This window comes from Cyclospora cayetanensis, unplaced genomic scaffold (genome assembly GCF_002999335.1).
Source record: "Cyclospora cayetanensis isolate NF1_C8 unplaced genomic scaffold, CcayRef3 CcayRef3_contig_51, whole genome shotgun sequence".
Classification (NCBI taxonomy): Eukaryota; Apicomplexa; class Conoidasida; order Eucoccidiorida; family Eimeriidae; genus Cyclospora; species Cyclospora cayetanensis.
The window spans coordinates 143,747-166,339 of NW_020312492.1; the positions used below are offsets into that span (position 1 = coordinate 143,747).

The 22,593-nt window shown below is 49.3% G+C and overlaps 5 protein-coding genes across 5 annotated transcripts; 2 read left to right on the forward strand and 3 right to left on the reverse strand.

The window, feature by feature from the left end:
* Positions 1–3,975: 3,975 nt before the first annotated feature.
* Positions 3,976–5,426, reverse strand: LOC113146702. Its single transcript, XM_026334860.1, has 4 exons — positions 5,411–5,426; positions 5,178–5,352; positions 4,677–5,053; positions 3,976–4,217 (listed from the first exon to the last, which is right to left on the reverse strand). Exons 1-4 carry the CDS (start codon positions 5,424–5,426, stop codon positions 3,976–3,978), a joined length of 810 nt encoding a protein of 269 aa, XP_026190645.1.
* An 87-nt stretch (positions 5,427–5,513) lies between these two features.
* LOC34618602 (mitochondrial fission 1 protein) lies at positions 5,514–6,882 on the forward strand. The gene is made up of 6 exons (XM_026334861.1): positions 5,514–5,579; positions 6,013–6,146; positions 6,304–6,394; positions 6,533–6,550; positions 6,627–6,687; positions 6,776–6,882. The coding sequence occupies exons 1-6, from the start codon at positions 5,514–5,516 to the stop codon at positions 6,880–6,882; spliced, it is 477 nt and encodes a 158-aa protein (XP_026190646.1).
* Positions 6,883–7,922: 1,040 nt separating this feature from the next.
* On the reverse strand, positions 7,923–11,329 carry LOC34618601 (60 kDa chaperonin 2). Its single transcript, XM_022731924.2, has 9 exons — positions 11,179–11,329; positions 10,531–10,830; positions 9,875–10,286; positions 9,600–9,729; positions 9,435–9,500; positions 9,083–9,200; positions 8,761–8,957; positions 8,245–8,449; positions 7,923–8,092 (listed from the first exon to the last, which is right to left on the reverse strand). Exons 1-9 carry the CDS (start codon positions 11,327–11,329, stop codon positions 7,923–7,925), a joined length of 1,749 nt encoding a protein of 582 aa, XP_022590975.2.
* Positions 11,330–17,150: 5,821 nt separating this feature from the next.
* On the forward strand, positions 17,151–18,595 carry LOC34618600 (programmed cell death protein 5). Its single transcript, XM_022731923.1, has 5 exons — positions 17,151–17,218; positions 17,315–17,379; positions 17,785–17,846; positions 18,104–18,217; positions 18,548–18,595. Exons 1-5 carry the CDS (start codon positions 17,151–17,153, stop codon positions 18,593–18,595), a joined length of 357 nt encoding a protein of 118 aa, XP_022590974.1.
* Positions 18,596–20,999: 2,404 nt separating this feature from the next.
* LOC34618599 (leukocyte elastase inhibitor) lies at positions 21,000–22,253 on the reverse strand. Its single transcript, XM_022731922.2, has one exon. It carries the CDS (start codon positions 22,251–22,253, stop codon positions 21,000–21,002), a length of 1,254 nt encoding a protein of 417 aa, XP_022590973.2.
* Positions 22,254–22,593: the final 340 nt, after the last annotated feature.

Genomic DNA, 22,593 nt, shown 5'->3' on the forward strand with positions numbered 1-22,593 from the left:
CAACAGCCAGCAACTGCTGTTGCCTACGGATCCGCAAATGGCGCAGGGCCTCTTCTCCGCAGCTGCGTCACTACTCCTGCAGCAGCTGCGCTGCCGCAGCCTCGCTGCTGCCTGCGCGGTGTCTGTACACCCGCGGAGGGGACCCCACGAGGAGGCGCGCTTGAGACGCAACAGTGCAGCTGCAGCCTGTGGCAGTCCACGTGGCTGCAGGGGGGGAGGATCCGCCAGCATCTACAGCCGGCACAAGCACTCCCCACAACTTCTGGATCGTCTATGCGCCTCACCTAGCAGCAGCAGCAGCAACGTTTTGAACGTTTCCCAGCTCTCTGCCCACTCCTTACCCGGTGCAGGGGCAAGGTGGCTGTCTGCTGCAGAGAGCTCCCGATGGCAGCGGCAGCAACACCCCCTCGTGGATGTTGCAGAAAAAATCGAAACTCCGCAGCAGCGGCCTCTGGCGCCGCAGCTGCAGCAACAACACAACAGGCAGGAGTACCGCAACAGCTGTCTGCTGCACACGCTGGGGGAGCTTTTGCTGTTGGTGTTTGCGGCGCATCCGACAGCAGCAACGGCCACTGCTTGGACGTATTTCATCCCCTCATCAGACAAAGCCTGCAGTAAAGCTCGACAAGAGGCGCAGCAGCTGCTTCCAGCGCATCTTGTGACTTCGCTGGAGTGCCTCCTCCATGGCTCTTGCGCAGCCTCCCTGCTGCACTTTGCCGCTTCCTTGGGGGGAGGGGTGTCGCAGCCGCTGCAGCAGAGGAAGGCGTCTGGATTGCAGCGGCAGCCGCAGGGGGAGACGACGCTGCAACAACAGCCGTGGCACTCCCCCCAACCCGAACACCTCCAGCCGGAGCAGCAGCAACACGACGAGTATCAAGGAGGCTTCGCCGCTCTGCTTAGCCTGCAGCAGCAGTGGGCACGCAGCTGCGGCAATCTGCTGTTTCACCGTGTGCTGCTGCTGCTGCAGCTTCTCTCTGCAGCGGCAACATGTTCCCCCGATGGCTGTGCAGCCGCTGCAGCAGTTAACACGTCCCTCCCCTATGGAGCTGTTGTTGCCACAGTCAGTGCTCTCTGGAGCCTTTGCTCGCGACAACAGAACCTTCTCAATCTGGTACTTTCACTCACTTCTGAGTGCAAATTCCCTGTCTTCGCGCTGGCTCTGTTTGCCTGCTCGCATGCTTCGCCGTAACAGCCCGTCTCCCTAATCCGCCTCCTCGAGAGACGTGACACTAACACTACCCTGCGCTTCCTGATTACCAGGATCTGCATTCTGCCATGCAGATCCTTGTGCCGAAGGCTTGCAGAACGCATGGCAGCAGGCACGGGGTATAGAATTTACTGCCGCTTACCCTGTCCTCTGGTGCCTCAACAGACGAGTCTTGCAATGGTGGTGATGTGTGTATGTGTGTATGTATGTGTATACATATGCATATGTATGTGTGTATGTGTATATATATGTATATGTATGTATGTGTATACATATGTATTTGTATGTGTGTGTATATATATGTATATGTGTGTATGCGCAATTTTGTGTGTGTCTCCTCAGCTCCTGCAGTTCCTGCATCGCTGTCTCTCTGCACGGCAGCAGCTTCTGCTAGAGAGCCCTAGGAGTTGGGATCTGGGGACTGGCTCTGAGGGGGGGGCCCCCCCAGGAAGTACACTTTTGCAGACTGCGGAAGCTCTCCTCAGACTGAGGCTGGAAGAGGGGGGAGTTCTTGCGGCGTTGATTGACTCGGTCTGCACGTCACTGGTTCCCCCTGGGAGCAGCAGTAGCAGCCACAGCTGCCGGCAACAGAAGCTGCCTCCCCGCCTTCTCTGCAGCATGTTGCTGCTGCTGCAGCACAGCATTGACAGAAACCAGGAGGGGCCCCTCTTGCAACGGCTCATTGGGGGCCTCACTACCTCCCTGAGGCTTCGGCTGCAGCAGGTGCTGCGTCGCAGCACGAGCAGACGATTTTCCGCTTCCGGCGGCGGCAATGTGAGATCGATCATCAGTCCTGTTGATGAGCTACTCCTTTGCGCGCAGCTGGAATGTCTAGGGAGTGCAGCAGCTACAGCAGCAGCAGACAAAAGGAGTCTTTCGGTGCTCTTTGCAAACGTCTCAGAAGGCAAGCCTCAGGGGGGCCCTCGCCGACGCTCATAGCGGCCTTTTAAAGGCCACATTAAATAGGATTTTTGTAGCTCTAGTGCCAGCGATCTGCTCTCCAGCGGCGTTTTCTTTTGCGCAATACGTCGGTGGTTGCCCCTCCGTAGATCGATGCCTTGAGGCGTTTTTGTATTAGACACTTTCGGTCTGGAGGAATCGGCTTAATGCGCTCTTATGGCTGCGGTTGTGCTCGCTGAGTCGCATCTTTCATCCAACAGGGCTGCGTACATACAGTGCGTCTTTCTTTTGCGTGCTGCAGCTGGTGGGGGTGTCGGAGGCAACGAAAAGGAATCTCTTGAAGACTTCGCTGCACCGCTACTCCTCCCCGATCTCCCGCTGCAGCTCCTTGCCGCCCTCCTCCGCTTTCTCGCGTCTCTCACCCATGCAGCAGAAGCAGAAGAGCCAGCTTTACCGAGCTCGCAGATCTCAATCCACGACGGAGTTTTGCAGCAAGGGGGGCCTCACGGTGCAGCCCATGTATTGTGCAGTCGGAGGCACCGAGGGGCCCCCTCAAGAGCCCGGAGAACTACGCTGCTACTGCAGCACTCCGCTTCTTTCGCGGATGCCGCTGTCTTCCTTTTACTGGCACGCTTGATACCTCAGGACTGTCTGCTCCTCCTCCAGCAGCAGCATCACCAGCAGTGGGTGTACTGTCTGTCTTCGTTGCGGGATGTGATACTACTGTTGCAAAGCGTGTTTCTGTCAGATTTCCGAGCGGCGTTCAAAATTAAGTCTAACGTGGAGCCCCTTCGCTCTGCCCTAATCGACTGGGACGAAACCGTGGCGGTGCTGCTGCAGCAACAGCAGCAGAAAGACGGTGATGTGCTGCTGTTGCAAGAGATCCAGCGCATAGCGCAAGAAGGCGTCAGGGCCCTTGGCGCACTCACTTAAGCCGCAGCGACTGTCTCTAGAGCCGTTCAGGAATTGAATCAACAAGATCGAAACCCCCAGGGGGCCCGATGCATGCATGCATGCCATAACCACGCGCAGTTTGCTGCCGTCGGGAGTCTTACTTCCTTTTGAACGGATGGCCAACACTACGCCCTCAGCGTCTAATGGAACGCCTTGACACGAAAAATATAACTTTTCCAATATACACATTTGCTTCTGCATATATATATAAATATATGTACTTACACCTACAGTTGCATTCCATTGCATTGAGTGAGGATAGGAAAGCCGATAGACTTCGTTTGCCGCTGAGCTGTTTATCCGTCGCCTCCATGTTCAACGAACCAGCAAACAGGGGTATCCGACTTCACGAGCATACGAATAAGACATGCGAATTTGTATGCACTTTAAACAGGTATATTTGTGGAGGCATAACAGAGCAGTACTCTGCTGTAGATATGTGCTTACATGCATACGTTTCCTTATCACAAGCAAAAGATAGTTGATCGTGAGACTAGCGAGAAAAAAGGCCGCTTTTGTCCAGAACTGAGACTTGGCTTTGTCGCAACAAACTGGCATGCAGGTGACGATCCCATTTCTAGCAATTTTAGACTGGCGAGCCCCCCTAGATAGGTACCACTCTACGTTCGCAAGTACCTTGGTATGCCGGTTGCCACGCAAATTTGCATAGTTAAACATCAAAGCGCCAGCCAGTTGACAATGCTAGCTGTATAAAGGCATTTGCACTGCTCTGTTCGTTTTAATCAGCACGCAACAGCCGTCGGGAGGACGGGACGCGCCTATCCCCCTGGAAGTAGATAGCCACCCTATCGGGTGAAGTCTTAGCTAGCTGCATCAGATGAATAACCATGAAATTCCTTTTTTAATAGTTGTGTATCTCGGTAGCTTGAATGCTGGTGTGACAAATTTTCGCTTTATTGGGGCTGATTGGGCTGGATGGCGGTTCTTTGTTCGGTGGGCGGGGTCCATCCGTTGTTGATGAAGACAAGGGTGACCTCATCTAGGAAAGCTTTTGGTGGCTGCGCTTTAAGATGCTTATTCACACAGAGAGCCAATGCAGACTGAAGAGACTCCAAAGACGCATGGCCCGCCGAATGCTGAAATTTAGGATCTGCCTCCGGGTGCTTTGCTAGCAGAGCGCGGAGCAGGGCTTCATCTGAGGACAGAGCAAGGAAAGCTTGGAAAGGGCGTAAAGAAGATAAACAAGAGGGGGCAGCTAGCCATAAATAAAGGAAGACAGTTAGCCACAAATAAAGGAGAAGAGACGGAGAGGACGGTCTGTGCCCACATGCAGAAAAGGCAAGGTAGGCAACAACTGAGAAATGCAGACAAAGAAGGACATAGGGACGGATACGAACACCCACACAAGGCGGGCAGCCGAAAAAGAGAGACGTGAAGAGAGGATAAGAGAAAATCAAGCTGCAGAAGGCGCTGAATACCATCCATGCATTACCGGGTTATGGCAGACCTAAGGGTCACCACCAACGAGTATGACTACCCTATGAAGTCTACATGCTCATGTTGAGCATGCAACGAATCCAAATTAGAGGTTGGATGAGGGAAGAACTGTTAACGCTTTAAGAGTGGAAAGCCAAGTGTTTGAGCGCCCCATTACCTTCCTTTTTGAAGTATACAGTCTCCTCCCCGGATCTTTTCTGCTCGAGAAACTTGACCGATGAGAAGCACCGGACGCCATTAGTTTTTTGTGCCTGCGCTAAGAAAGTGCGCGGCAACCCCTTGCAAATGCGAGCCAGCATTATGCGAGATAATGGGGTATCCGTGACGCCTACACACCCTAGAAATGCGAAAAGGGGGCGCGCCACTTGCGAGAAGGCTCCCAAGATCTGATGTGTAAATCCAGCCGGTAGAAAAGCTTTAGACGATGGTGAAACCGGATATTTCGCTTTTCGAGGTCTATAGGCTGCTCGCACTCGCAAGCTGCGAGCTGCGCGAAACAATACGTGTGCTGCCTCTAATGAACCCTCAGTTATTCTTCCGTTTCAGCTTTGCATTTTATCATAAAATGAGCCTTAGAAGATGTATAGACGCGGGAACCCCCCCTAAGGCGATGCCGAACCGTTGGGGCTGTATGCCTTCGGAGGAGTGATGGCAGTACCGACCGGCACAACAATATCGTTCTTTTTGGTTGACTGATTTTGCATGAAAATTGCTTATGGCTATAGATCTATGATACGCGGTTCTGTGCTGATTCCCCGCAGCACGCACAGTGGCCAGCCCTCTCTTTTCTTTGGCTCTAAGACCATTGCCGAGCACGTACGTATTAGTTGTCTCTGGATATCAGATTTCGAGGGAGCACAGCAAACTTCAAGCCTTAGCCACTAGCCCTACTGGACTGTGCAGACATCGTAAATGCGAGCGTCTCCAGCACGCATGGAGGGCACGGAGCTACAGATGTCTTTCAAGATTTAGGCTATTGGGTTTGCAAATGAAGATGGAGGGGCCCCCAGGGTTGGACTTGCACGAGGAGACCGAGGCCCTGAGGGCTCAGTATCTGCAGGTGAAGCCGCAGCACCTCTCTATGCCATAGCCTTTTTAACAATCCTTAGAATTTCCTCTCATCAACAGCGCCGTTCCAGTCTTCCCTATCATTACGGGAAGCCCTTTTTTAGCCCTTAAGGATGGCGTAATATATCAGCGGAATGCTGGTGTTGTCGCCGTATACGTGGGGCCTGGGTACAGGCATGTCGACGAATGTAAAGGTTCAGAAGCAGCATGTGTGTTCAAGTGCTCATAAGTTTGCAGATATGCTGCTGTAGAATTGTGCATATCTCCTTTTGGGTGCATTGTGGCTGCGCAATAGGGATGGGTGCTTTCGCCGCAAATTAATTGGTAGATGCACAGACCATTATTTCTTGATACCCTAGCCAGATCGCCGCATATTATCACGTAAAGTTTTGCGTTTTGTTGTGCCTTGGGGTGGCTATATACAGCAACTGGAGAAGGGCATGCTCTTCCCAAAACTGCAGTTTGAGCTTGCCTCTCTGCTTAGCTGCTCCCCAAGGAAGGCGAACCTCCGTGAAGCCACAGATCTCCTCACAGAGCTTTTGGATATTGGATTTTCAAGGTGATGACGGCGAATTTTTTCCACTCAGGGAGAAAGGGTCGCTGTGGCTTTTAGGGAGACCTTGGGGAACTGCACAATTCACCCAAGGGATCCGGCATAAAGGTTTACTCTTGGTTTCAACGATTTTGAATGGAGGGTTAAGGGTTTGTGTTCGCAGAACGGATTGCCTTTTTCAGCTGGCCTTAGTGCATCTGAAGCTTGGGGAATACTCCCTAGCAAAGCGCAGAGTTGAAACTCTCCTAAGGATGGTACGCCAAACACGAAATCACGAAATCGAAGCTATTCAGGACCCTATAATGTGTGTAGTGCTGCTGGCGAGATTTACGCATAGATGCCGTCGTGTGGATGTTTGGAATCAAGGCTCAGTGGCTTGGATTAAGGTACAGGGGTTGGTTGGAATCAAGGTAGAGGGGTTGGTTGGAATTAAGGCGTAAAATTTGGCTGGAAGTAAGGTCTGCAACGTGTTTTTTGTGAGTTCAGGAGCCCCGCAATTTATCTGCTCTCTCTCTACACAGCCTTATCCTCGACCGCGCATCTCATGGTAAACCCCCCAGGATTAGAGGATGAACGCCAGCGCTTGAATTTCACCGTCTGGATATTGGGTTTACACTTGTTGGGTGTTTGTACAGACGGCGTGATCGGCTCGTTACTTATCGGTGTACTAGCAGGTATGGGAGCCCGGCAGAGACCCCCTATGTCGCATCCTACACATTGGTCCCCGCAGTTCAGCACTTAAACGGTGAAAAGGCTGATATCTCTTAAGCTAAAGATCTTTGAACCTCATTTGTTCTGGCTGTTGTCCGACGTGAAAAGTGAGGGCTGTTCTGTGGAAACTTGAATACGCCCCTTAGGGTGCAGTGTTGGGGAAATGCCGCATCGGCATTTCCCCTCAACACCTTTTCGTGTGACAGCCACCCAAACTCCCGTCTCCGTGGCTATTCATCTAGAGAGAGGCTTTTGTTGTGGAGTCCTACGGTTGTCAGCTTGCTTGTCTTGCGTTACCACTACACAGGAGGCGCCCTGCTCTATTTGCTGAAACGCTACCACTGGCACTCTTAGCTCTGCGTCGCGGGTGGACCTTGGGATTCTCGACTCTTGGGGCCCCCAGGGTTCTCACCCGTGTTGGAGGCCCTATGGCCAGTTTTTGGTGACAATATGGAGCTGCGATTTCCTCAGGTCCTTAAGGATTTTCTGTTTTGTTTGACAGCGTGTGGGTGCCTTTAGGGGGATCTTAAGACTACGGGTACTAGTGTAAAGCTCGAGTCATTTGGTTCTAGAAAATCCACTTACACTACTACACTTAAGTACCCCTGCTTAGTATTTGCAATCAGTCTGCTCCATTGGACACCCACGTAACGAAACTGTAGCTTCCACCCCAGAACACCACGGCTCCCCCCCTCTCTCAAGGCGTACAGGGGCTTAGGGCCTCGGCAACGAAAACTGAGAAGGGTTCATCTGCCATCCTTGTAAATGTCTTTGGTTTGTAATATCAAAAAGTCTGCCAAGCTTTAGGAGTTTCAAGGGAAATAATGAAGGATGCAACAGAACGCCTCAGTGCCACTGCTCCACTGCAAATACTCTTTGCGCTATACGTGCATCAGGCGGTGTTCATGGAACTCAGCAGCCATTGAACCCAAGCGAATGGCACAAAAAGACCCATACGGATTTACCGCAGCATTTCACAAATGGCTCCACACCCCTATGGCTTTGGTTGCCGGGACAGTTGTTAGTGCAGCCTCTGCTGTAGCAGAACCATCTTCTCACTTTTACTCCCATTTAGAACATGCCTCCCATGGGCATGCCTCCCGCAGCTGACGGGGCTGCATCAGCGTTCGCTCGCGGTTCGGGTGCATCGACCACTGCTGCCTCGGTGGTTGCCATCAAAGAGGCGACAGAGGAGGCGTCACTGAGCGCTGTTTTCACAACTTTTGTTGGGTCGATGATGCCTGAAGAGGGACACAGGCGAACCTCACAGCAATACTTCAAAGTAACAAATGGGGAATAATTCATCCAAAAAGTGGGAAAAAGTAAGGTCGCCCCTGGTTCCCATCAAGAAGAATTCCAAGTCCTGTCGAATGCATACTTGTACACAACTGACCTGCGTCGATCATGTTGACATATTCTCCCGTTTGAGCGTTAAACCCGAGGTTGGTGTCGTTGTGCCTCAGGAGGTTTCCAACAACAACTGCTCCCTCATGGCCAGCGTTGTCAGCAATGAGCTTGCATGGCACTTCGCAGGCCTTCTGCACAATCTGTATACCGACCCGCTGTTCAGCGTTATCGACCTTCAAGTCCTTCAGGCCCTGATGACACAGGTTAGGAGCAGAGCAACCCCAAACACTCAGAATGGGCGACAAGAGGCTACCGATACTATATACGTTCACAGCAAGGGAAGACGTGGGAGAAAAAGGTTCACAGAAAAGCCAGAAAACAGAGAGGATACAGGCTAGTAAAAGTGAAGGATGCAGACGCGCGTGTACAAATAAGGATACACAAAAAAAAGATGAAAGTTTTTCAGTTCCCGCTGCTGCTGCTACTATCGCTGCTGCGCTAACCCAGTCCAGCTACTCGCATGCATTTGCGGCATCAGGGGCAGCTCGCTGATAAGACTAACTTGGGAAGCATATAGGAGTGCCACGCCTCCCCCTGGCACAATGCCCTCCTCAACAGCTGCCCTTGTAGCACAAAGTGCATCTTGGATTCTATCCTTCGCTTCTCCCACTGCAACTTCCGAGGCCCCTCCAACCTTGATTACTGCAACACCGCCAGTTAAGCGAGCTAGTCGCTCCTGAAGCTTCTCCTTTTCGTATTCTGGACCACAAGGCAGACAAGTCGAACGAGAGTAGGGTAGAGTAAAAGAAATGTGAACAAGCACACGGGAGTGAGCAACAAATACACTGAACAAACAGCGGGTTTGTGCACTGGCTGATGCTTACCTGAATTTGTTTGCTGAATGAGTGTCCGTAGCTGGTCACACCTCTCCGCAATTTCTGCCTTGTCGCCTTTGCCCTCCATCATCAGAGTCGAGTCTTTCGTCACCACGACGCTCTTGGCCTACAGCACCAAATGTAACCGATCCAATAATCCAGGTGCAGAAACTAAGGACGGGCTATCAGGTAGTCACCAGCACAAATGCATGAGGAGGCATCTACTGTTGCACTGCCTCATTCTAGGAACAACTTGACTTCTGCCTTCCCAGACATTCCTTTTACCATTACTTCTATCCTCATTCCCTACTTCGTAACATTAGTCATAAAAATTATATCGAGCTCCTTCTGTTGCACTGACCTTTCCCAGCATCGCCACAACATCTGCTTTCTCATCAGCCAGGGATGGAGTGTCATCGCTCAAGACCTAATACGCATGAGCGGCAGAGGAAACTTGCACACCGGATATATCAGTAGGTGAACTATGAATAGAGCACTGAGACACACGCAGGGTTCAGAAGCTTACCTTCCCGCCTGTAAGAGTCGCCAGATCGTACAACTGCGCCTTCCTGCCCTCCCCAAAGCCTGGGGCTTTCACGGCACATACACGGAGGCCAAGGCGCAATTTGTTAACCACCAGTGTGGCCAGCGCCTCACTACGAACACAACGAAACAGGAAAACTCATAAGCAAGAGCGTATGAGAAACAGGAATGCAGTAATGCACTAGTAGGCTACATAACGAGGGAAGGAATACACAAATGGAAGCGCGTCCACAACACCTAACGAAGTAATTTGTGTACCTCTCCACGTCCTCTGCAACAATAAGAAGCGCCGCCTGGTTTTGCAGGATGAATTCGAGGGCTGGCAGCAGCTGCTGTATTTGTGAAAGCCTCTTATCCACCAATAGGACATAGGGGGCCTCAAGTTCCACTTTTTGTTCCTTTGTATTCGTAATGAAATACGGGCTCAAATATCCCCTGTCAAACCTTAAGCCCTCAACAACATCTAGCGCATGTTGGAACGCTTTTCCTTCTGCTACTGTAATAGTGCCTTCCCTTCCGACCCTCTTCATTGCCTCGCCAATAAGGTTTCCAACTTGAGCATCTCCATTGGCGCTAATAGTTGCAACTGACACGATCTCTTCCGTAGTCGAGATCTCTTTCCGAGAAGCAGAGAGGGCAGACAGGACTGAATCGACGGCCAGGTGGATGCCTACAAAGGAGCAGGGAGACAGACAAGCATAGAGGAACAATAGTGGGGAAGACTGAGAGGAATATGGCTGCACATTAGCACTGTGGCAAGACATCCGCGTAAAAACAGGCACACATTTCCTGTTGTATACGTTCTAGGCAGCCAAGGAAACTAGCCCACTCTTCCTGTTCCAAGCTAGATATTACCCCTTAAGTGCTCGACGGAACACCATATTACACATCATCTGTACACAGGCGGGTGTCACCTCTGAGAACATCCATAGGGTTCATCCCGGCGTCAATTGCTTTGCAGCCTTCCTTGAAAATGGACCGTCCGAGGATTGTTGCTGTTGTTGTACCGTCGCCAGCAATATCGTTTGTTGTAGCCGCCACCTGCTTGAGCAGCTGAGCCCCGAGGTTTTCCGTTTTGTTTGGGAGCTCAATAGACTTCGCAACTGTCACTCCATCTTTTGTTATCTTAGGAGAGCCAAACGGCTGGGCAATGACAACATTGCGGCCTTTCGGGCCTAGCGTCACACCGACCGCGTCGGCGAGACGATTACAGCCTGAGGTTTCAAGCATGCGCACCACGTTGAACAAGCAGGCATGGGTATCAACAGACTTGCAGCCTTAAAGCCGTACGCGCATAATGTGCCAACCATCTTGGGCATGTTAAAACACACCATAGCAATTCATAGCAGCCGAACAGTACACAGGCAAATACCCTATTTTGGTAGCACACAAAGGCAGCAAGTGAGGCAAAGAAGACCGGGTCCTATGATCAGATGCATCACACACTTTTTGTCGGTATGCAGAATTCCTCTATGGCGACAGAATACGGAGGGGCCAAGCAAACGGCTAAGATTGGGGACGAGAACGGAAGAACACCAAAAGCAAGGCACTACGGCACTCACCAGCAAGCATCTGCATGCGTGCATCTGAGCCGAAACGAATCTCTTTCGAAACATTTCTTTTTTGCTGCATTTGCGTTAACGAAGCCGCTGCTACTCCTGCTGCTCTGCTGCCGCTTCGAGCGGCTACCGCAGCCGACGATGCCAACAACATCTTCCGAAAGTTTGGAATTTAAAGGCTGTGGTCTGGGGTTTGAGGTTTCCAGTATGCAGACTAGAGTCTTCGCACGAACACTCTCATACAAAAAAGCAGTCCCCAAAATCGAGACAGCTCAGCCGCTGCTCGGGCAGCGGGGCTGTTCCCCACGGGCCCCACAGTTCGGTTTGGCAGAGCGTCCACATAGCTCAAGCTTAGCCGCACCCTCGGACAAGGCAAATAAAACATATATTTACTTTATTGAATTCTCTTAATGCGTCAACTAGCACAAGCCGTGAAGAAGACCAAGCGCTGCAAGAGGAGCTCTGCACATGCGGTTTGCTGACCCACAGAAAATAGCTGGGATGAACATTTACCAGTGCACGGTTCTTCGATCAACAAAAGATAAGACGAAAATTAAATGCAATGTTTCGGGTGATGGCATTTTAGCTGCGTAATTCGGAGCTCTACACGTGAGGTTATGGGTTGAGTGGCTGCGTACTCAATAGGGGTAACCTGATCAAACGTCAGGCTCCACTAAATAAGTCAAACTACAGTACTTGTAAGCAAATCAGATTGACGAAGAACTTCTAGCACAGTTCAGCGCTTTGGTACCCCAGCTGTTTCGGGATAAGGTTAACACCGAACTTGTAGCGGCCGTGTTGCACTAGCTTGCTGAGCTACACTTTAGCGCCTTCTCATACACATATTGTTTCTAACAGAAAAATTGGCAAAGAATTGGTTATTTGCTTTGTCTTTTCATGTTAGATCTTACTTGGAGAGTAATCCTTGCACACTACAAGAAGACTCCACTTGGTGTGCGTGTGTGTTGGAGGCTCTCTGCAGCTAGATGTGAATGCGTCAAGCGCTTAGAGGTGGCAGCTACGCGCAATCTAGCTGCCTTTCTTTGCTGATACGTGCGAGCAAGAAAAAGGGGGATAACTTCCAGGAGATAATCAATAACTTCAATTAGGCCTGGATCGAGTCTAGAGTTACTGCACCGGGTGTACAAATCCTCCCGTACCCGCGTTTCCTGATTATTAGAGTGCTGTTCTTATTAACAGATGATAGTGACGTAAGGGGGGGTTCGCTTCTCTCGTCTATCAGACAAAAGGTTTCCAAAGCATCCAACTATTGCCTATGACTTTCAACGCTTCACCAAAACCAAGCAGCGGTATCTAGAGTAGGGGAAACTATTTTTTGCCGCTTGGCAGGGCGTGGAAAAATGCTGGCAGTATGTGTGTGGGCTTTACTTCTATGTCCAGTCAAATCACCATTCCTGGATGTAGCTTACAAAGAACTCTCAAAACTTTAAGAATCCTAGAAGTGTTTGATGGCTTGACGGCTCCTGCAGCACGGATTTACAATGAAGTATATCAAGGGCATCACCAACTGGGTCGCTGGCACGTTCTTGGCATTCTGACCACGTCACTATTGTGCATCACAGCTTGTGTTGCTTGTGTTGATTGATGGTTTCCATCAAAAGCCCGTGTGCTTGGACAACTATATATTCGCTTTTATTACCATAATCAAGACAGGGAAATACGTGAAGCACTTCTCCTTTGGGAATGGCTTGGTGTGATTCAAAGAAAGCGGGGAGTCCTTCGTTTGCACCTCCCAAATTTGTTCTGCAGTGTCACCTTTCACACAGCACGTGACCACATTCTTGCGGGTCACGGTATGTTTGCCCTGCAGTGGAAAAGCCCTTAAGGTTGGCCTTGCATGCCTCCTGCGGCATAGGAGCATGCACTGTCGTGCCCTATTTTTCAGTATAAGCCCCGCCATTCGTCGAAAAACGGCCTTTTCCACAGCTGTCTAGTTACTGGGAGGGTTTGATTTGATCTGACTTTGGACCTTATTTTTGGGCCACCGGAAGGCAAGGGCCAAGCGTTCATCTATATCGTTATCGACAGACTCGCCAAAATTCCCATTTTATCTGTTTTTCTAGCTCTTTTAGGGGTCGGAGAGTCAACCAATTATTCTTAACTGATGTATGGAAGCAATCACGGATGAGGATTCGAAGTGTGTTCTTGCTTTTCGGTGTGCCTTTCCACGCGCCTACACAATAACCATACATGACCGCTGTGAACCGTTCTGAGGCAGATGGGCAGCCAAAGAGGAACAGCTACAATTATTTGTCCCTTTTACAACTCCTTGCTAGAAGAATACCCAACGCATGGTTTGATATTATCCCCTGCGCGGCGTGGGCTATAAAACAACAATAAACGCGTCTATTCGCTATTACCCCACATATCCGGGCTACATTAAAGAGCTCTCTCTTATCCCGGCTTGAATTTGATAATCCGGCCTCAGCAGACACCCATTCCAGCAAAAATACCCTGGAAACATCCTGCTAGTGCACGCAAATATAGTCTTAAAACCCGTCAGAGTCTAAGAATGAGATGGAAATATTTGGAGCCTGGAAATATAGTTTTGGCGGATTGGCAGATGCACCAGAGGTTTCATCAGGAAGAAGTTAACCGTCAGGTGGCTAGGGCCACTTGCAGTTTCCTCACGAATCAATGCTCCTATTTATTCGATACGTTTCCTAAAAGTTGGGGGTGTCTCAGCACTGTCAATGTTGGCTTCCCAAGAAAATTCTAAAATTTGTATCTCGGGGCTTTGACGTGCAGGCACGGGATCCGAGTCAAAGCAGAAAACCCACAGGGAGTCGTGGAAGTGCTGGTGTTGGGGGCTATTGAGTGTACGTAACACAGTAGAGTAGAGTTCCCAGTGAAATAGTGTGAAAAAAGTCGATGTTAGTCATTGATGAAAGATCAGGTATACGGTTGGCTGCCTGGGGAAGAATTTAGACTCGATTTTGTTCGGAACGCTGAGTGCCGTGGAGAGTATACCAAAGCTTCTAGGAAAGTGTTTCTCCCCCACTCAGATTCTGACTGAAATACTCACATGTATCTATAAATAAAGCTTGAGAGGTTTCCCTTTATGACCATCAAGAGCTCTTCTAGGCTCAGAATCATGCGCGACTGCTCTCGGGTAAGCTGTCTCTACATTCTTGCTGATGACGTTTTGGGGATTTCGACATCGACTGGGCTGCATGCACCGGCTGTTTCGCCATGTATATGTTGGCTTGTGAGGCGATGAGGCACTGCTGAACTAGTGCGTGTTTCTCCCTCAATAACCTATTTTTCTGTTCTGTTTCCCCGTAGCAGGTGGCTCATACATCAAAGCGCTCCGACGGCAGCCGGTCGTTGCCTCGCCGCAGTCGTGTGGTTTAATCCTTTTTTTGTTAATTACTGCGTGTGTGTGTGTGTCTTTCTGCCCTTGATTTTCATGTTTCTGGTTGATGTGCACATTTTCTTCTCTCATTTACAATGTTATTCATTTTGCTGCTTGCCTGGGTAGTGGCAATAGGATGAGAAGCTTCCCAACGTCAAAACACGGAACACGTTGGCGTCCTTTAAAATGGAAGGTAAGAGACGCGGCGGCACACTTTGGCAACTTCTACACTAGTACTATTTAGCTAAGAATCAATGAAGAATACGGTAATTGATTTATCTTCTAGGGTATCATATTTAATCCAGAATACTGTTAGCTGCATACAAGAAGACGCAATTCTAATGCGTGTGCCCTAGATCTTACGTGCAACGAGGTGTGAATGCTTGACATGCTCAGGCGGTGCCTCCACGTGCATTCCAGCTTTCCACTTTACGTCATCTTGGAGACTCTAATGGGCAGCGGAAATAGGAAGCTCTTTTGATACATATTCCAAACTGTTTCCATGGGATTGTGGTGAGTGTGGGATCATGTGTCTCCCTACGGATACCTTACAAATAGAGTGGCAAACAATAAGCCGTGCAAGGGTTCAGCAGGGTGGAGGCGCGAACCCGCCCATACTCCAGTCTTATATCAACGGCTAGATTGGCGGGTTCTTGGTGTCGCTGGATTGTTCTTCTTGCAAGCTGTGAATAATTGCCACATGGCTGCCTATCCATCGGACGAGATTCAAGAAATAGATATGTTTTAGATTCATGAAGCATACGCTAATTTTAGCTACTTGTAGTGTTGTAAAGGATGGAGATATTCCGCCCTTCTCACAATCTTCCCTAAACTTACGGGCTTGAGATTTCGCCTCCAGCCGTGGAAGCTATGGCACAAAAGGCACGTCCATTGACTGGTTCTTCTCCAAAGCTTGTGCTGCAGCTTTCTTCTCTCCGCCTTGCCTGAAGAAGCGAAGTGTCCTCAAATCTCACTAAAAAAAACAAAGCAGAAAGGCTCTGGACAATGACAATTCCAGCCGATATAATTCTTTATTCTGCATAATGGACCCGGAAAGCCTAAGCAGAAAACCCCTGTCAGCTGAAAGAGGGTCCGAGAAAAAGGTTCTTTCACCGATAAGGCTTAAGGTAGAAAGCAAAAGGGCTGTATCCAGGATAAAACCGCTGCTGGGCTCATGAGACAGATTGCAGCTTCATTGTTTACAGATCATGAGAGTTTGGTGAAGTGAGCTTGGGGCGAGTGGAGAACTGCCTTTCAAACTTCAAGACTGTCCAATAGAAAAGTCAAGGTAAATATGCAAACGTAGCACAATATAGCCCCCCCGTTCTCCCCTTATTCCTAAAAGTCGAAGTAATAGTAGAGGTAACGCATACCACAGCACAGTAAGACCAAAATTTTGCTACCCCTCATGGGCTGGGAAAAGCTTGCGATCCAAGCGGTAATTCCCCGAGTCTGCGTGGTAGGAAGCATAGCAGATGCATGTTCGTCGCTTACTAGGGGAAGGCGCCGGAAATCAAAAGGTACAAAACGGAAAACAGCAAAGCATGTATACTGGAGCCTTGTTAGATAAACCCGGGCAGTTCCTGTGTCCTTCGCCTCTACGAGACGCACTGGGCTATGTCGCAGTCGGATATACGCTGCACGTGTTGCCACTGGGAGGCATTACTGCTGCTGTTGCTGCAGCGAGATCAGGCCCCATATCCACCAACTAACGCTCGCTATTTGGTACACTGAGAAACAGAATCGTGGGCACGTGAAACCGCAATAGCACAGCTGTAATCACTGCAGAAGAAGCAAAATGCTGGTGTGGTCAATGCCTAGAGGCCCCCAACGTATCTTGTTGACACTATCATGAGGACTCCAGCTGCATAGCTGGCAAAGTCCGGGGCGAACGAGTCCTCTTATATTCAATGAAGGTGCAGCGTACCTGCGAGGCACGTGTATCAAAACTCAAACCTTGCTGTTATGACCTAGGGGATGGGGCCTGTAGCAAGAGACCCTGAGTGTTTGGTCTCTTCAGCTTGTAAAATTTCGAGTCAAAGAACACAGCAACCTCGAAATTGATTAAAGTTGGGTCAGTGCTTGCATAACTCTGTGAGGGGGGCCCTTGTGGGCCCTTAGAAACCACGGACTCAGGCCCAGGCTTCGTCGGACACCGACAGAGGTGCGTTCAAGTAAGAGTTTTGGAGAGAATAGACTTATTTTCGCGCTATTTTTTACTGAAATAATCGTATGGTTTTCCCTAAAAGGGAACTTGCAGAAGAATACAGAAAGGGAGGGGTAGTGCTGCTGCCTCAAGGTGTCGTGGTGCTAGTATTGCTGCAGCGGGTGCTTGCTGCTTTGTCTTTTGTATCCTTTGATCAAGCTGCGAAGTATTAATCCTGCTGGCAAGCAAGGCTAAGGTTTTCCGGTGCCGTACGCTAAGTACTGTGTTGCCTCTGCAACCCAACCAACCAACGGTACCAGCAGCAGGCAGCAACAGTTTTCTTCGAGTGAAAATCCACTAAAGGCTAAAAAAAGTAACGATATCACCACTAGCAAGAAGTACAGCATCACTACTAGGAAGTTTCGCGGCAGCTGGAAAACAGATTGCGGGGAAATGGATCCGGAGACTGTGCCAACACAGAAACAGCTGCAACAGCAGATGCAGCAGGAGGAAAAATGCAAGTAAGCGCCATACACGTCCTCTTCTCTTTCATTGCATGCTATATGCTAATGGTATAGATCTTGGGGTTGATGTAAGCTTTTGTTGTTCCTGTGTAGGGCTATTGAGGAGCAGCGGCGGATGGCGATGCGTTCATTGTTATCATCAGAGGCTCATCAGAGACGTACGGCACATGGCATAGGCTTTAGACGTAATCTTTAAGTGTGGATGGGGCTTAGGATTTCCCCAGTCGATGGATTCTGCAAACTACCGCAGCTGAAGTGGGCCGCAGTGGGAAGATAGATATGCAGAGCGTGCCATGTATGGAAAAATTATGCCATATGTAGAAAAACGAGCATAGGCACACAGAGACACGCAGCTAGAGATACATAATGAGCCAGCAAGAAGAAGTCAGGGAGACCGAGTAACCACAAGAAGGGAGAGACCCCGCCAGGAGCATAGACAGAGAACATGCCGCGGCACAATAGCGACAGCAAAATGTAGCGGGTGTCAGAAAGAAACGGAGAACAAGACAGCGCGAGATCCCTGCCTCAATTTTATTTCTTCTTCGGTGTCTTTTGATCGTCAGTGAGCCGAATCTCTATGGTGAAGCCCCAGAACGCCGCCGCAGCAGAAAACTTCATTTTGCAGGTATTGACCCCTGAATATACGCACTTGCAACAGTATTGGCATGAATCGGTATTAACCGAAGCACCGACAGACGGCACCCTCAATGATCGCATTATGTAATGTGGCATCCTGTGGACTGTATTGATTCGTCTCTCCTTGCATCTGTTTACCTCTACGTTGCTGTTTGTGTGTCTCGCATGTACTCCCTTTCACCGTCCTTCATTTTCAAGCCTTTTGTTTCGTGCATATACGTTTCTTATTTGCTGTTTGCCTCGCAGGCTGCTCGTTCGGGCGCTCTCCAACCTCCGGTGTCTGAAAGCACGTTAATAGAAATCCTTGAAAGGATATCTGGGGCCGAAAATAAAGCGTCAAACGCAAACCCGAAAGTCGTCGTAAGCAACTAACTACGCTTGAATTTATAAGGCTTTGAAATCAGGAATCTACGTATTCGTTTGGGCTTCAGGGACATTGGGATAAAGTGTGGAGGTTGGGCCTATGTTTGGGGTTCCGGATAGTCAGGGATGTCAGGGAGCAAGGATGGCACCAAGAAATAAGACATTTAAGATCCAGCTGAGGCATGGAAAGAGGAGATGGTGCAGAGCAAGCAAAGGGAGGGAAAGATTGACAGAGAGGGGAAGAGCCATGCAGAACAATAAGAACAGAAACGCAGATTGGATAAGAGAGACACAAAGGGGGAAGAGCTGCCTGCTTTTTTGCTGCAGATCAGGCGCCGGAGATTCGATGATGACGATTCAGATGAAGACATTTAAGCCTTTGAACCCGAAACTGTAGCTCCTCGCGTTGTCATGCACAAAAAATGCTAGTGTCCATGATGCACAAAGGCGAGACTAGGTCGGTATCAAAGGAAGATTGTTATGGACGAACTACAGCACGCATCTCGACAGATCAACAACCGATTACGCAGTAGCTCAAGGTGTTTACTGTCAAACGCGAATATGTAAACACAGATTAGGGGAAACGGCGCAGTGTCAGGTATTTGGAGTTATATTCTCCAGCCCATGCCCTACACCCCAAGCTATGGGTGTATCAGGGGGGCTAAGGGGCACGCACGTGCATAGCTGAACTGCTGCCTTCTTAATTTCTCGCTGTCTCGTTTCGCATTCCATGCAGGATTAGATTTCGTACAGCAGATGATTAAGGATTTTTAGAGCTCAAGAATTTGGGGTGGGGGCTAGGACATAGAGTTCTGTCTGTTCACCGCGCGTTTTAAGATCAAAAAAGCTCAAACTCGACTCTGCCCACAAGGCCACGTTTTATATTATTCTTTGCATGAATATTGACAGAGTGTATATCCTCTAGTGTGTGCGTGTAGAAAAATGTGCCACAGAATAGAACCCGCATATATATACATATTGTACGCATAGTGCATGCATACATAAAGAGATGTACACACATCTTTGTACACACATGTGCTAACCTGTCCGTCGGTGCAGGTTATATACATATACATAGCATTTCGATATATTAGGGTACATTAGATGTTGGAGAAATATACTGAGTATTTTTTTCCTGCGCATTCATCCTGGAGCACCTCTGGACCGGCAAAGGAAACTGGAAACCCTCCAGAGCTACTTGTATACAGGTGGATTTTGCAAACCTTCCCAGCTCCTAGCGTCTGGGCTCAGCATGAAAGTCCTGGGGCTTAATTTTGTCGTTGTGCAGCTGGCGAAACAAAACCAAGGCGGGGTTTACTTTGTAGAATCCCAACTTGGGATGCGCATAGCCAGTTGATGAGCATAGGATAGCGACTCCGGCATATCCGGTTGCACAAGCAGCAACAGAAGCTACTTTTACTGCAGCGATATGCTACGTCTTACTTGTATGGTAGCCTGATGAATGTATAGCTTGTCGTCATATCAACTGTTTTGCTTGCCTGTTTCTCACTCCATTGGTCTACGGTAGCGTGGTGGATGCATACTTGGTCACTGTATTCTCTATTCCTTTCAGTATTAGAGTGCTTCGCGTGAGCTTCAGGCAACATATGTGGTGTAGCACAATTCTCCAAATTGACTATAGGTTCACTGCATTTGCTGCATCAGAACGAGCTCTTAACCTCGTGAAGCTCTGAGCTCCCATTCCCCAAAGGGGAAGGTTCCTGTGCAGAGGCAGTGGAAGACATCGCAGGGACCATAATGAGCTGCGCTCCAAAGAGCGGGCATTCAACACCGGTGGAAATACGCTTGAGAAGTGCGGATTGTACAGAGGCACAACAATGCAGATTTCCACCTTTTCGTCTCCTTTCCCCTAGAGAGCAGACATGGGCCCTCTCAGCTGTTGTATGATACAGCAAACGTCCAAGGGCTTACTGTATCATGCGTACAACCAGAAAGAGAAAAAACCAGATATTGAGTGATCTGCCGGAAGAACAAGCTAGAAGGCCACTAGGCCCCTGAGCCATGGGAACGTGCTAGCAACAGATGCGTGGTATAGACAGCATGTGAAGCAATACAACATGGGCATGTGGGCCCACTCGTTTCCATAAATGGTCTGCGATTGCAACGGTGAACCAGTCAAGGGCCTTCACTCTAAGGACACCAAACAGCTAGTACTTGAATAAATCAAAGCGAGAAGCTGAGTAGCTGCTACGTATATTTAAATATTTAATTTGTTGATGGGATTTCCAACTAAAAGAGCTGCTGTGGTGTGTGCTGAGTTCATAGCCGCTGCCACAAGGTCGCCAAGCACCGCAGCGCTAGGCCCTTCTCCTGAAGCAGCAGTACGTAGCTACCCCGTTTTCGAAGAAGCAGCCTCACTGGCGTTTTGTGCAAGCCAGCGGCTATGCTTCCTCCTAACATTCCTTTGTCTCTCTTTGCCTTCCCTGCCTCTCGTTTCTTCTGGACACATAAGCCTCTTTCTACATGACTAGACGTATACATGTGCCTCTCAAGCCCTTATCTTTCTAAGCTCACTCTTCATGCTTACAAACATCGCACTTACAAACAAAACGGACAATCAAAATCCCTTAAATGAGTCCTCCCCACCATTACATAAAAATCACTCATCAATAATACCCTAGGAATACAGTTAGGGAGATTCCCAGCAGTGCCACAATCGCACTGCAGTAACTCCTCCCTCAATATTTCCTCAGGCAAGTAGAAATTCAAATAATGCTACGTGAGGAGGACGACGTATTCATGCTAGTCTGCTACGTAACTACTGCGCTGCTCGAGGATCACCAATTCTGCCAGCGAAAAGGACATGAAAAGCGTTTTCCTCTTCTAGCCACACCTGGAAAATAAATGGCTTATCAACTGTTACGGGGAGAGGCGTCTTTGGGAGAGGTAATGACATCGCCATGATGCCCATGGCTGTTGCAGCAGCCGCCTCAGTCCCTTCTTCATCCACTTCTATGTCTGCCTGATGAACATACGAGGAAACATACAATTCTTGATTCCCGGACATACCCGAAAAGTCCGCCTTTCCACGGGTGAACATCAAGTCGACTCCGAAGCCCTTGAACAGCTCAACAAGGTCTAGACTGTTGTTTTCTGCCGTCAGCTTAAACTTCGGGAAAGACAGCACTAATTCATGTTCAGGAAGAGAGCTCCTGCCAAGGCGAGCTGCAAGCTCCTCCAAATGTTGGGGGTTCGCCGCAAGTTGCACTTCAAAAGCGCGAATATCATCGGGCATATACACATTTAGCTTTAAACGGTGATCAACGTACGGCAAGGAGAATGCAGTGATCCCCTCCTCTTTCAAATACGTAAAGCCATTCTCAAGTCGCTGCCTCATAAATCGCACATGCTGCGTCTTTGTCTGCCCAGGTCCTGTCTCTGCGTAAAAAATCCCCTCCGAAGTGCGATTCTTTGAAAACGGATGGAGCCAGGGGGCCTTGAAGTACAGAGCGTTTACCAGCACCATCCTACTCAAGGGTGACAGAGAACTGGCAGAAAGAAGTTCTGTTATGTGGTTGCGGGTTTTTTCAGCGACAAACGCATTAATCTCATGCGCTGCCAGATCTGGGTCTTTAAAGGAAATCGCCTTGGCATCACCGCTCATTTGCTGAATTAAATCCTTTGCGAAGTTGGAAAAATACGGATTTTTTTCTAGTGTGTCATCAACATATATTCGATTTGCTACATCCAGAAGGACTACTTCTTCTTCAGGGTCCCAGGGTGAAAATTTCAAATCGGGTAAACGGAAGGATGTATCGGGGGGAAGTAGCGAATCCATTTGCAGCCTGGTGTGGCCTTCTGCCCCCCTCTGAGCCATGTGGAAAACCGCCATTATGCTGAATGGGGAAAACACGAAATTCGTTCGTTGGAGTCGGCTACATTCTTGTAAGACAGCAGAGAAGAGCACCGAAGCAGCGCGATCTGAGTCGTTCTCTGTGGCTTCTGATGTAAAAATCATACATCCCACAAAAGCCAGTAAGGAAAGTCGTGCTGGGAAACGAAGTAACCTCATTCTCTGAAGGTACGCGCAAAAAGAGGTCGTAGTCTCGATCCTCGAGAGGGCATGAAGAAGATGCACAGAAAGATGACGAAGTCAGCAGGAGAACCAAATAAACAGGTATCACAAAGTACAATGAGATTAATGAAGTGAAATAATCATGAAGGAATCACCATAAATGCGGGAGATTCTTGCTCAGCATGTGCATTGGCTCGAATGCTGAGCGTCGCGAAGATCCCGGCGGGGTGACTTTGCAGCCTGCTGCTTTCCGGTAAAGTAGGCGTATTGACGGTCGTTAGGACAAGCATATGGTACAAGGGAGCATGTTGGTACTCTTTTTGGGTAGCTAGAGGCA